We start from the raw sequence: 11,801 nt of genomic DNA, 5'->3' as shown, positions 1-11,801 counted from the left end.
TTAAATATAAGGAATTTTGAATCATTTATACTTGTACTTTTAATTTTGTTACTTAAAACCAGTTGATCCTAGGGCTGAATACTGCCCCCTTTGGAGGAAGTGCGTGCCCATAGTAAACTGAAAATATATTTTTTTTAAATTGCTAATATATGCATATAATAATTATTATTGAATAGAAAACACAAGTTTCTAAAACCGTTTAAATTATGTCTGTATGTAAAGCAGAACTCCCAGGGCAGCCTTTCTTCCAAAATCTCTCTTGTCAACAGAAAAGTTGGGACAACTTTGACATCATCGCCCCCACCCTTCCCAACCAGCTACGGATCCAGGAACAGTTTCTATGTGTTCAGCGCGATGTCTGCTTTCAAATGACGCGTTCTTTGTGAGAATCTAGCGCGCACCCATCCTTTGGCGGGCTAAAACATTGGGGTCACGCGAATATACATGCACTCTATTGTGCGTCTCTGCCTTTTTTTCCATGAAGCACCAATTGACTTCGGTTTGTCCGTTCGCGCTGATCTTTGATTTACACGATTAAAACATCCTTAAGCTCGATTCTGCACTTAGTTTGACCAGTTTAGTCGACATATAATATGTAATTTTGAAGTTTTGATGCGCAAGAGTGCGGGACCAGAAGTCATTTTGGGTGCATTTCAGCAGAAGCTGTTGGCATATGCTAATACAGAGACACACAACTTGAAACCAAACGATGTATTGGGTAAGTATAACTCCTTCCACGTCTTCTGATCGAAGAACATCAAAGGTAAGGGAATATTTATGTGGTTCATTTTGGGTTTCTGTGCTCTCCAAACGTAGAGGAGACATACAGCTAATATCTGAGCGCCGCCTCATATTATAGCCTAGTGAACGAATTCTGTAACGTTAAAAATAAATGTAACACAGCAGTTGCATTAAGAAGAAGTGTATCTTTGTAACTATATGTGGAACATGTATTGCTTGTTATCTGACGTTATCTGTCGGAGCTATCATCATTTCTCCGGACATTTGAGTAGCATTTTTCAAAAATGTCGTCATTGTAAACAGAGATTTATGGATATAAATAGCATATTATTGAAAAAAAATCTAATGTACTGTATAACATGTCCTATTACTGTCATCTGATGAAGATTTTCAAAAGGTTAGTGAATGATTTATTTTTTAATCCTGCTTTTATAATTTTATATTTTCTGGGACAAAATGGCCGCTTCTTGTCTTTTGTTTCGGTGGTGGTCTAATATAAATGTGAGGTGTGTTTTCGCCGTAAAACATTTTAGAAATCTGACTTGCTGGGTAGATGAACAAGGTGTTTATCTTTCATTTGAGCTATTGGACTTGTGGAGGTTAAATATTTCTAAGAATATTTTTTCGCATTTTGCGTTATGGTAATGAGCTGAGCCTGTAGTCACGATCCCGGATCCGGGATGGGTAGGATCAACTGGTTTTAAGTATATTTTCCCGATTACATTTACTTTTGACTTGAGCGTGCATAACTGTTCCCCCCCCAAAGTCAATACTTTGTAGAGCCACCTTTAGCAGCAATTACAGCTGCAAGTCTGTTGGGGGATGTCTCTATAAGCTTGGATTTTTTCCCATTCTTCAAGGCAAAACTGCCTTCTAGTTGGGTGGCTTCCGCTGGTGTACAACAATCTTTAGTCATACCACAGATGCTCAATTTAATTGAGGTCTGGGCGTTGACTAGGCCATTCCAAGACATTTAAATTTTTCCCCTTAAAAACTCCTTACGGATCGGGGTCCCGCTAGCGGGACAGCTTCCGGTTCGACTGGAGGGCGCAAAATTCAAATGAATTTGAATAAATATTATGGATTTTAACATTTAGGTACATATGTGTCTTATATCAGCTGAAAGCTTAAATGCTTCTTAATCTAACTGCACTGTTCGATTTACAGTAGCTATTACAGCGAAAACATGCCATGCGATTGTTTGAGGACGGCGCCTCATGTCAAAATATTTTTCCTCCAGCACAGGTTTCATAAATTCACAAATAGCCATTAAATATTCACTTACTTTTTGAAAATCTTCCCATGATTTGTCATCCAAAGGGTCCCAGCTATAACATGTAGTGTCGTTTTGTTGGATAAAATCCTTCTTTATATCCCAAAAAGTCAGTTTAGTTGGCGCCATTGATTTGAGTAATCCACTCGTTCAACTTGCAGAGAAAGGAATCTGAAAAACTACCCCTAAACTTTGTTTCAACAAGTCAAAATACATTTCTATTTACTCCTCAGATACCTTAAAATGTAATAAAACTATAAAATTTATTTGGAAAAAAGTAGATTTTGTGTATTCTCTTCATGGCGCGTGCAAACACGGATTTCCAAGACTGTGTCCTTCTACTAAAACTGTTATGTCTTATTCGTCTTTGAAGTTTCAAGCCTGAAACCTTGAAAATAGACTGCTAACACCATATGGAAACCATAGGAATTGCATAAAGGGAGCTAATTTACAATATGACCTTTCTCTTGCATTTCTAAGAGGATGGTCTCTCTCTCAACAAAAAAAATCTTTTTTTTCTTTGGATTTTCTCCTACCATATCAATTGTGTTATATTCTCCTACATTGAAATGTTAAAATAATGTGTTTTCTTTCCAATGGTATCAATTATATGCATACCCTGGCTTCAGGGCCTGAGCTACAGGCAGTTTACTTTGAGCTCATCATTCAGGCGGAAATTGAGAAAAAAGGGGCCTAGCCCTAAGTTAACGGCTCTCTTCTGGATTTTGATCAGTGGCGGGTATCGGCCTAATTCTGCTCACCGTGTATTATTCTGTGTTTTACGTTGTACACAGAGGATGTTTTTTGCATAATTCTGTATGTAGAGTTTCAATTGAATGTTTTTCCCAGTTTGTGAATTCTTGGTTGGTGAGTGGACCCCAGTCCTCTCAACCATAAAGGGCAATGGGTTCTATAACTGATTCAAGTATTTTTTTAGCCAGATCCTAATTGATATGTCGAATTTTATGTTCCTTTTGATGGCATGGAAGGCCCTTCTTGTCTCTCAGGTAGATCACACCGTTGGAAGATACCTGTGGCGCTAATGTTTAGGCTGACGTATGTATAGTGTTTTGTGTGCTCTATGCCAACAGTTCTAGATTTAATTTGTATTTGTGGTCCTGGCAACTGGACCTTTTTTGGGACACCATTATTTTATCTTACTGAGATTTACTGTCAGGGCCCATGTCTGACAGAATCTGTGCAGAATATCTAGGTGCTGCTGTTGGCCCTCCTTGGTTGGGGACAGAAGCACCAGATCATCACCAAACAGTAGACATTTGACTTCAGATTCTAGTAGGGTGAGGCCAGGTGCTGCAGACTGTTCTAGTGCCCTCGCCAATTCGTTGATATATATGTTGAAGAGGGTGGGGCTTAAGCTGCATCTCTGTCTCACCCCACAGCACTGTGGAAAGAAATGTGTGTGTTTTTGCCAATTTTAACCGCACATGTGTGACCTTCAGGCCAAATTGAGTCATAAACTTTGTTGAAATCAACAAAGCATGAATATGTAGTCTGTCGTACGGTAATTTGCTAAAAAGCCAATTTGACATTTGATCCGTACATTGTTTTCACTGAGGAAATGTACGACTGTGCTGTTAATGATAATGCAGAGGATTTTCCCAAGGCTGCTGTTGACACATATCCCACGGTAGTTATTGGGGTCAAATTTGTCTACACCTTATTTTTAGCATTACAATTGTAAATTAAATAGATCTTTATTTGGATTTCATGTAATGGAAATACACAAAATAGTCCAAATTAGTTAAGTGAAATGGAAAAAAAATATCTAAACATTATATAAAATAAAAAACGGACAAGTGGTGTTTGCATATGTATTCACCCCCTTTGCTATTAAGCACCTAAATAAGATCTGGTGCAACCAATTACCTTCAGAAGTAACATAATTAGTTAAATAAAGTCAACCTGTGTGCAATCTAAGTGTCACATGATCTCAGAATATATACACCTGTTCTGAAAGGCCCCCGAGTCTGCAACACCACTAAGCAAGGGGCACCACCAAGCAAGCGGCACCATGAAGATCAAGGAGCTCTCCAAACAGGTCAGAGACAAAGTAGTGGAGAAGTGGCACCACAACAAACCTGCCAAGAGAGGGCCTCCCACCAAAACTCACGCACCAGGCAAGGTGGGCAATAATCAGAGAGGCAACAAAGTGCTGCAATGCTCCACATTGGAGATTGGAGTATCTGTCCATAGGACCACTTTAACTTCTTATAGGCAGTGTTAGTGTCCCACCTGGCCAACATCCGGTGAAATTGCAGAGCGCCAAATTCAAAATACAGAAATAGTCCAATTTAACGTTCATAAAAATATAAGTGTTATACATCGCTTAAAGAATAAATTCCTGTTATTCCAGCCGCTGTGTCAGATTTCAAAAAGGCTTTACGGCGAAAGGATACCATACGATTATCTGAGGACAGCGCACCGCTTAAAAATCAAACAAACATTTTGCATAAAAGTAAAGGAATTTAAAAAGTCAGAAATAGCGATACAATTAATCACTTACCTTTGATGATCTTCATCTGGTTGCACTCACAAGAGTCCCTGTTATACAATATATGTTTGTTTTGTTCGATAAAGTCCCTCTTTATGTCCCAAAAACTAAATTTTGTTGGCGCCTTTTGTTCAGTAACCCACTGGCTCAAAGGCGGTCACGACATGCAGACAAATACATCCTAATAGTACAGGTAAAGTTTGCCGAAACAAACAATGTTTATAATCAATCCTCAGGTTGTCTATTGTCTGAAACATGTCAAACAATGTTTATAATCAATCCTCAGGTTGTCTATTGTCTGAAACATGTCAAACAATGTTTATAATCAATCCTCAGGTTGTCTATTGTCTGAAACATGTCAAACAATGTTTATAATCAATCCTCAGGTTGTCTATTGTCTGAAACATGTCAAACAATGTTTATAATCAATCCTCAGGTTGTCTATTGTCTGAAACATGTCAAACAATGTTTATAATCAATCCTCAGGTTGTCTATTGTCTGAAACATGTCAAACAATGTTTATAATCAATCCTCAGGTTGTCTATTGTCTGAAACATGTCAAACAATGTTTATAATCAATCCTCAGGTTGTCTATTGTCTAAATAATTTATAATATTTCAACCGGACAACAGCGTCTTCAATAGAAAGGAAAAACAATGAACGGGCAATCGGTCATGCTGGCAAAACAGCTCTGGTTCATTCTACAGTCCACTTAGAAAATGGTCTCATTCTTCATCATATTTCAGAATACAAGCCTGAAACAATGTCTAAAGACTGTTGACATCTAGTGGAAGCCATATGAACCGAATCTGAGTCCTATCCCATTACATACTGTATAGGCATTCAATAGAAAAGTACCCACATCAAAAAGATCCCACTTCCTGTATGTATTTTCCTCAGGTTTTTTTACTCAGACATTATTTCAACAGTTTTGGAAACTTTAGAGTGTTTTCCATCCAATACTTCTGGACCTGAGTAACAGGCAGTTTATATTGGGCACCTCATTCATCCAAAATTCAAAATACTGCCCCCTACCCAAGAGAGGTTAAAACATACACTCCAAAAAGCAGAGTTTACGGAAGAGTGGCCAGAAAAAAAGCAATTGCTTAAAGAAAAAAATAAGCAAACACGTTTGGTGTTCGCCAGAAGGCATGTGGGAGACTCCCCAAATATATGGAAGAAGGTACTCTGGTCAGATGAAACAAAAAAAATTGCTTTTTGGCCATCAAGGAAAGTGCTATGTCAGGCGCAAACCCAACATCTCGCATCACCCCGAGACCAACATCCCCACAGTGAAGCATGATGCTGGCAGCATCATGCTGTGGGGATTTTCATCGGCAGGAACTGGGAAACTAGTCAGAATTGAAGGAATTATGGATGGCGCTAAATACAGGGAAATTCTTGAGGGAAACCTGTTTCAGTCTTCCAGAGATTTGAGACTGAGACGGAGGTTCACCTTCCAGCAGGACAATAACCCTAAGCATACTGCTAAAGCAACACTTGAGTGGTTTAAGGAGGGGATTTACTTGAGAAGGGGGTTTCTGGAGTTGTCAAATGACTTATGCCATAGAATGTTTTGGGGACCAAATTTCGTACAATAAGGACAGTCTTCATAGCAGATGCTGGCTCGGTAATATTCCTTTCTCATTTATCAAGTCTCACCTTGTGACCCATTCCACAGGTCTGTTGTTTCTCATGTAGACTAAAGGGGTGTATCTTGGCTATGAAATATATTTGTATCCTTTGTCTTGGGGCTCTCAACAAGGTTGTTTTGTCGACCAGCCATAAGAGTTCTCACTAATAAAGATTCAGTTTAAGTATAACTCTGATTTGTGTGATAAGTTTTTCTCTCCTCATTTGATAATACAAAAATTAACCCCCACACCCCAAAGAGCCCCACAATTAGACCCATCCAAATAATGAGAAAACAAAAAGATAATTACTTGACACATTGGAAAGAATCAGTTAGCATAGCCTTGCTATTGAGAAAGGCAGCCGTAGGCAGACTTGGCTCTCAAGAGAAGACAGGCTGTGTGCCAACAAAATAAGGTGGCTACTGAGCTGCACTTCCTAACATCCGGCCAAATGTATGACCAAATTAGAGACACATATTTCCCTCAGATTACACAGATCCACAAAGAATTAGAAAACAAATCCAATTTTGATAATCTATTGGGTGAAATATCACAGTGTGCCATCACAGCAGCAAGATCTGTGACCTTGTTGCCACAAGAAAAGGTCAACCAGTGAAGAACAAACACCATTGTAAATACAACCTATTTATATGTTTATTTACTTTCCCTTTTGTACTTTGACTATTTGCACATCATTACAACACATGACATTTGACATGTCTTTAATCTTTTGGAACTTCTGTGAGTGTAATGTTTACTATTAATTTGTGTTAAATTCACTTTTGTTTATTATCTACTTCACTTGCTTTGGCAATGTTAACATATGTTTCCCATGCCAATAAAGCCCTTAAGTTGAATTTAATTAAGGGAAAGAGAACAGTCCAATGAACATGGTCCATTAGGGAGTGGACAGCAGAAGAACAGGTGTGAGATGGAGCATATTGCCTTTTTCCTTCTCATGTCTTTATTCTTCATTTTTTCTCCTTGTTTGGTCCAGATTTAATGAAAGGGGTTGTTACAGTATATCTACAAAGAATGGTAGCTAGCTGATTTACTGAGTGTGTGGTTGAAAATGGTACTGTGTGTAGAGGCAGTGTTCTTAAACCACAGCGTGAGTAGGCTTTTGTTCCAGCCCAGCACTACCAAACACGCCTGATGCCTGCACACCATGTGGGTTCCCCAGGACCAGGGTTGAAGAACATTGGTTTGGTTCTATTGTAGTTCTCAATGGTTTGATCACTTGGTTTCCTGTTGCACTGTGGTTGACTGTTGCTGACAGTAGTTGGAGGGGACAGAGGTCTTCACTCCTCTTGAGATTAATGATGTCCAACTCTTTTAGAAAAGCACAAAGAAAGAAAAGGAGGGTGGGAGAATGACGGATGGAAAAGAGGAGATGGAGGAGAGAGAGAAAAGAGAGGCTAAAGAGACAGGCAAGAGAGGAAGGGATGGGAGAGAAACGCAGGGGAGGGAGAGAAGTGTAGTGGAAAAAAGGAATGGGGTACACTCTTAGAAAAAAGGTGCTTTCTAGAACCTAAAAGGGTTATTTGGCTGTCACCATAGGATAACCCTTTGAATTATTATTTTTAGTTGCAGGTTAAACCCCTTTCGGTTCATGGATCCCGAAGGTTGTACATAGAACAAAACATGGTTATCCTATGGGGATAGCAAGATAATCCTTTTGGAACCCTTTTTCCTAAGAGTGTAGAGTGGGGAGGAGAGACAGAGGGTAGAGAGAGAAAGATAGTGTTGGTGAGAGAAAGAGTGGAAGAGGGAGAGAGAGAGAGAGAGAGAATGAGTTACACACTGACAAACAGGTGCAGCAGGGAACCAACACAGAGAGACAGAGGGTAGAGATAGTGTTGGTGAGAGAAAGAGTGGAAGAGGGAGAGAGAGGGAGAGAGAGAGAGAATGAGTTACACACTGACAAACAGGTGCAGCAGGGAACCAACACAGAGAGACAGAGGGTAGAGATAGTGTTGGTGAGAGAAAGAGTGGAAGAGGGAGAGAGAGGGAGAGAGAGAGAGAGAGAATGAGTTACACACTGACAAACAGGTGCAGCAGGGAACCAACACAGAGAGACAGAGGGTAGAGATAGTGTTGGTGAGAGAAAGAGTGGAAGAGGGAGAGAGAGAGAGAGAGAGAATGAGTTACACACTGACAAACAGGTGCAGCAGGGAACCAACACAGAGAGACAGAGGGTAGAGATAGTGTTGGTGAGAGAAAGAGTGGAAGAGGGAGAGAGAGAGAGAGAGAGAATGAGTTACACACTGACAAACAGGTGCAGCAGGGAACCAACACAGAGAGACAGAGGGTAGAGATAGTGTTGGTGAGAGAAAGAGTGGAAGAGGGAGAGAGAGAGAGAGAGAGAATGAGTTACACACTGACAAACAGGTGCAGCAGGGAACCAACACAGAGAGACAGAGGGTAGAGATAGTGTTGGTGAGAGAAAGAGTGGAAGAGGGAGAGAGAGAGAGAGAGAGAATGAGTTACACACTGACAAACAGGTGCAGCAGGGAACCAACACAGAGAGACAGAGGGTAGAGATAGTGTTGGTGAGAGAAAGAGTGGAAGAGGGAGAGAGAGAGAGAGAGAGAATGAGTTACACACTGACAAACAGGTGCAGCAGGGAACCAACACAGAGAGACAGAGGGTAGAGATAGTGTTGGTGAGAGAGAGAGAGAGAGAGAGAGAGAGAGAATGAGTTACACACTGACAAACAGGTGCAGCAGGGAACCAACACAGTCAGCAATAAAATGCTTAATAAAAACACATTTTCAAAGCCTTACACAGACCTTGTCTACGGCCCAAATGTCCCCATATTCCCTATTTAGTGCACTACTTTTGACCATAGGGCCCTGGTCAAACGTAGTGTACTAAATAAGGAATAGGGTGCCATTTGGGATGCAAGTATATTTTACCATTGGCTTTTAAACTGAATTGGATTCCAGACGAGAAACATTACTATTCAAATGAGAAACGAGATCAAATTACTCACAAGAGCAGAGGCACAACACAACCTCTTTCATGATTGTAAGTGAATTCGTGTTTTTGATTCCATTTAATTATAAATCGATTATGTCAAACAAAGTAAAGGTGGTGATTTAGTCATTCAGCCCGTTGCCCTGTGAACTCACCCGAGAGGAGGCAGGGACTATTTGCTCTCAGTGCTGAAGTCGTTGTCATGGAAACAGGAGAAGGCTGGAGATTGGGGTGGTACACTCGTCTAGTATAGGGCGGATAGAGGAAGATACGAAATGTGTAAGAACAATAATACAGTATCTGGAGAGCAGCAGGTTGCAATATGCTACTTTTTTTGTTACTACACTCAATAACAAAAAAAGGTGCTAGTTATTACCAAAAAATGGTACCTCATTTTCTGCCATTTTGAGTTCCATTTAGAACCATCAAAAACAACCCTCTGGTTCCAGGTAGAACCAATGGCAGGTTCTACAGTTATACCCATAGGATACTTCAGATGTGCTAATGGCACACACTGTTAGGTACTCACATGGTACCTCATCTATGTAGCCCACATGTACAACGTTTAAAAATGTAAAACATAATTTTGGGGGGCCCCCCAAAATTATGTTTTACATTTTTTAAACGTTGTACATTTTTTAAACGTTGTACATGTGGGCTACATAGATGAGGTAGTCATATTGCACACAGAGTCCATGCAACTTATGTCACTTTTAAGCACATTTTTACTCCTGAACTTATTTAGACTTGCCATAACAAAGGGGTTGAATACTTATTGACTCAAGACATTTCAGCTTTTCATTGTGTATTAATTTGTAGAAATGTAAAAAAACACAATTCTACTTGTATTCTATTTTAAATTCAGGCCGTAACAACAGAATGTGGAAAAAGTCAAGGGGCATGAATACTTTCTGAAGCCACTGTATGTAAAAACACAAAATCACAAAAATCACCTAAATATAAGTGTCAAATGATGAAAACATCAGTAGCCTAAACATCATTGTGCTTGATAAATAGTGAAAATCAGCACAAATGCAATAATGGCATTATAATGAATATATATAGTTTATTGTCAGCCCGCAGTGGCATCAGTTGGAGATTGTCCATATCACATAAATAATGAATGATGGTGAGTGAGTTGCTGAGGTTGTTTTTTTTTTGCTTGAGATGTAGGGTCTGCTGGCTCAGTTAATCGGCCCATAGCATTGTCACCGGCTTGTTCTACTCAAACAGTGCCGTCCCTTCCTCTCTCCTCTCTCACTGTTTCATTTGGTGGTGGTGTAGACACCTGTCACACTTACTCCCTCTCCCCCTCTCCAGCGCAAGATGTCAGGCTACTAACCACCGGCCCTGGCAACCATTACCACACACACCTGCATCCCATCATTACGCACACCTACTTTCCACCATTACGCACACCTAGACTTCATCATCACCTTGATTACCTTCCCCTTTTTTAGCCCTCAGTAGCCTCAGTCATCAGGTAGTATTGGTTTGTTTTGATTCACGGTCTCATGTTTTGTTCATCTGCATTTATCATTATAAAACTCACCTTCTGTACTTGCTTCCTGAATCCCGGCGTATACGTGACAGCACCTGTTTAGTGCGCACCATCCTGGCTTTTTTGCTATTAGGCCTCAGAGATGTATCTGCAGGCTGAGGCTCAGAATCAGAAGAACAATCAGAGATGTCTGAGTTGTTTTCGTTCAATTTTGTATCAATGCTAATGCAGCATGTGCATCCATTCGCCTTGGTATTCTTGCCAATATAAATTACGCACAGTTTCACTGTGTACTCCAAGTAGGCTAGAGTAGACTGACAAGTCTGCTTGGATTTGGTGGCACTCCTTGGGATAGACAAGTGACAGCAGTTTCCTTCCGTACACGTCCACATTCAGAACCCCGGTGCAACCTAGCAAATATCGTTAAAAATATCCTCTGAGTAATTTTGGGCAACAGTGTCTTGGCTTCGTCAGCACCACAACGCTGTTCAGACAGCTCACCCACATAGATGAAACTCAATCTCAATTCATTTGTCTCCTCAGTTGAATTGTGTGTGTGTGTGTGTGTGTGTGCGTGTGTGTGTGTGCGTGTGTGTGCGTGCGTGCATGCGTGCGCATGTACAGTTGAAGTCGGAAGTTTACATACACTTAGGTTGGAGTCATTAAAACTTGTTTTTCAACCACTCCACAAATTTCTTGTTAACAAACTATAGTTTTGGCAAGTCGGTTAGGAGATCTACTTCCTGAATGACAAAAGTAATTTTTCCAACAATTGTTTACAATTTCACTTAGAATTCACTGAAGGTACCATGTTCATCTGTACAAACAATAGTACTCAAGTATAAACACTATGGGACCACACAGCCAACAGACCGCTTAGGAAGGAGACGCGTTCTGTCTCCTAGAGATGAACGTACTGTGGTGCGAAAAGTGCAAATCAATCCCAGAACAACAGCAAAGAACCTTGTGAAAAGTCTGGAGGAAATAGGTACAAAAGTACCTAATATCCACAGTAAAACGAGTCCTATATCGACATAACCTGAAAGGCCGATCTGCAAGGAAGAAGCCACTGCTCCAAAACCACCATAAAACAGCCAGACTACGGTTTGCAACTGCACATGGTGACAAAGATCATACTTTTTGGAGAAATATCCTCTGGTC

General features: G+C 40.3%; 1 protein-coding gene across 5 annotated transcripts in view; it reads right to left on the bottom strand.

Annotated features, from left to right (window-relative positions):
- Positions 1 to 5,713: 5,713 nt before the first annotated feature.
- Positions 5,714 to 11,801, bottom strand: part of LOC109880233 (C-1-tetrahydrofolate synthase, cytoplasmic) — a 73,322-nt gene continuing 67,234 nt past the window's right edge. For 2 of the 5 annotated variants that reach the window (XM_031800341.1, XM_031800343.1), the window contains 2 exons: positions 9,295 to 9,383; positions 5,714 to 8,869 (listed from right to left, as the gene is read on the bottom strand). In XM_031800341.1, the coding sequence (XP_031656201.1) occupies positions 9,312 to 9,383 (72 nt within the window). In that variant the 3' untranslated portion in view covers positions 5,714 to 8,869; positions 9,295 to 9,311. The remainder of the gene's footprint in view (positions 8,870 to 9,294; positions 9,384 to 11,801) is intronic. The other 3 variants (XM_031800342.1, XM_020472460.2, XM_031800344.1) reach the window with 3 other exon arrangements.

This window comes from Oncorhynchus kisutch, linkage group LG21 (genome assembly GCF_002021735.2).
Source record: "Oncorhynchus kisutch isolate 150728-3 linkage group LG21, Okis_V2, whole genome shotgun sequence".
Taxonomy (NCBI): domain Eukaryota; kingdom Metazoa; phylum Chordata; class Actinopteri; order Salmoniformes; family Salmonidae; genus Oncorhynchus; species Oncorhynchus kisutch.
Note: the sequence above shows the minus strand (reverse complement) of the source record. Positions and strands in the feature narration are given on the sequence as shown.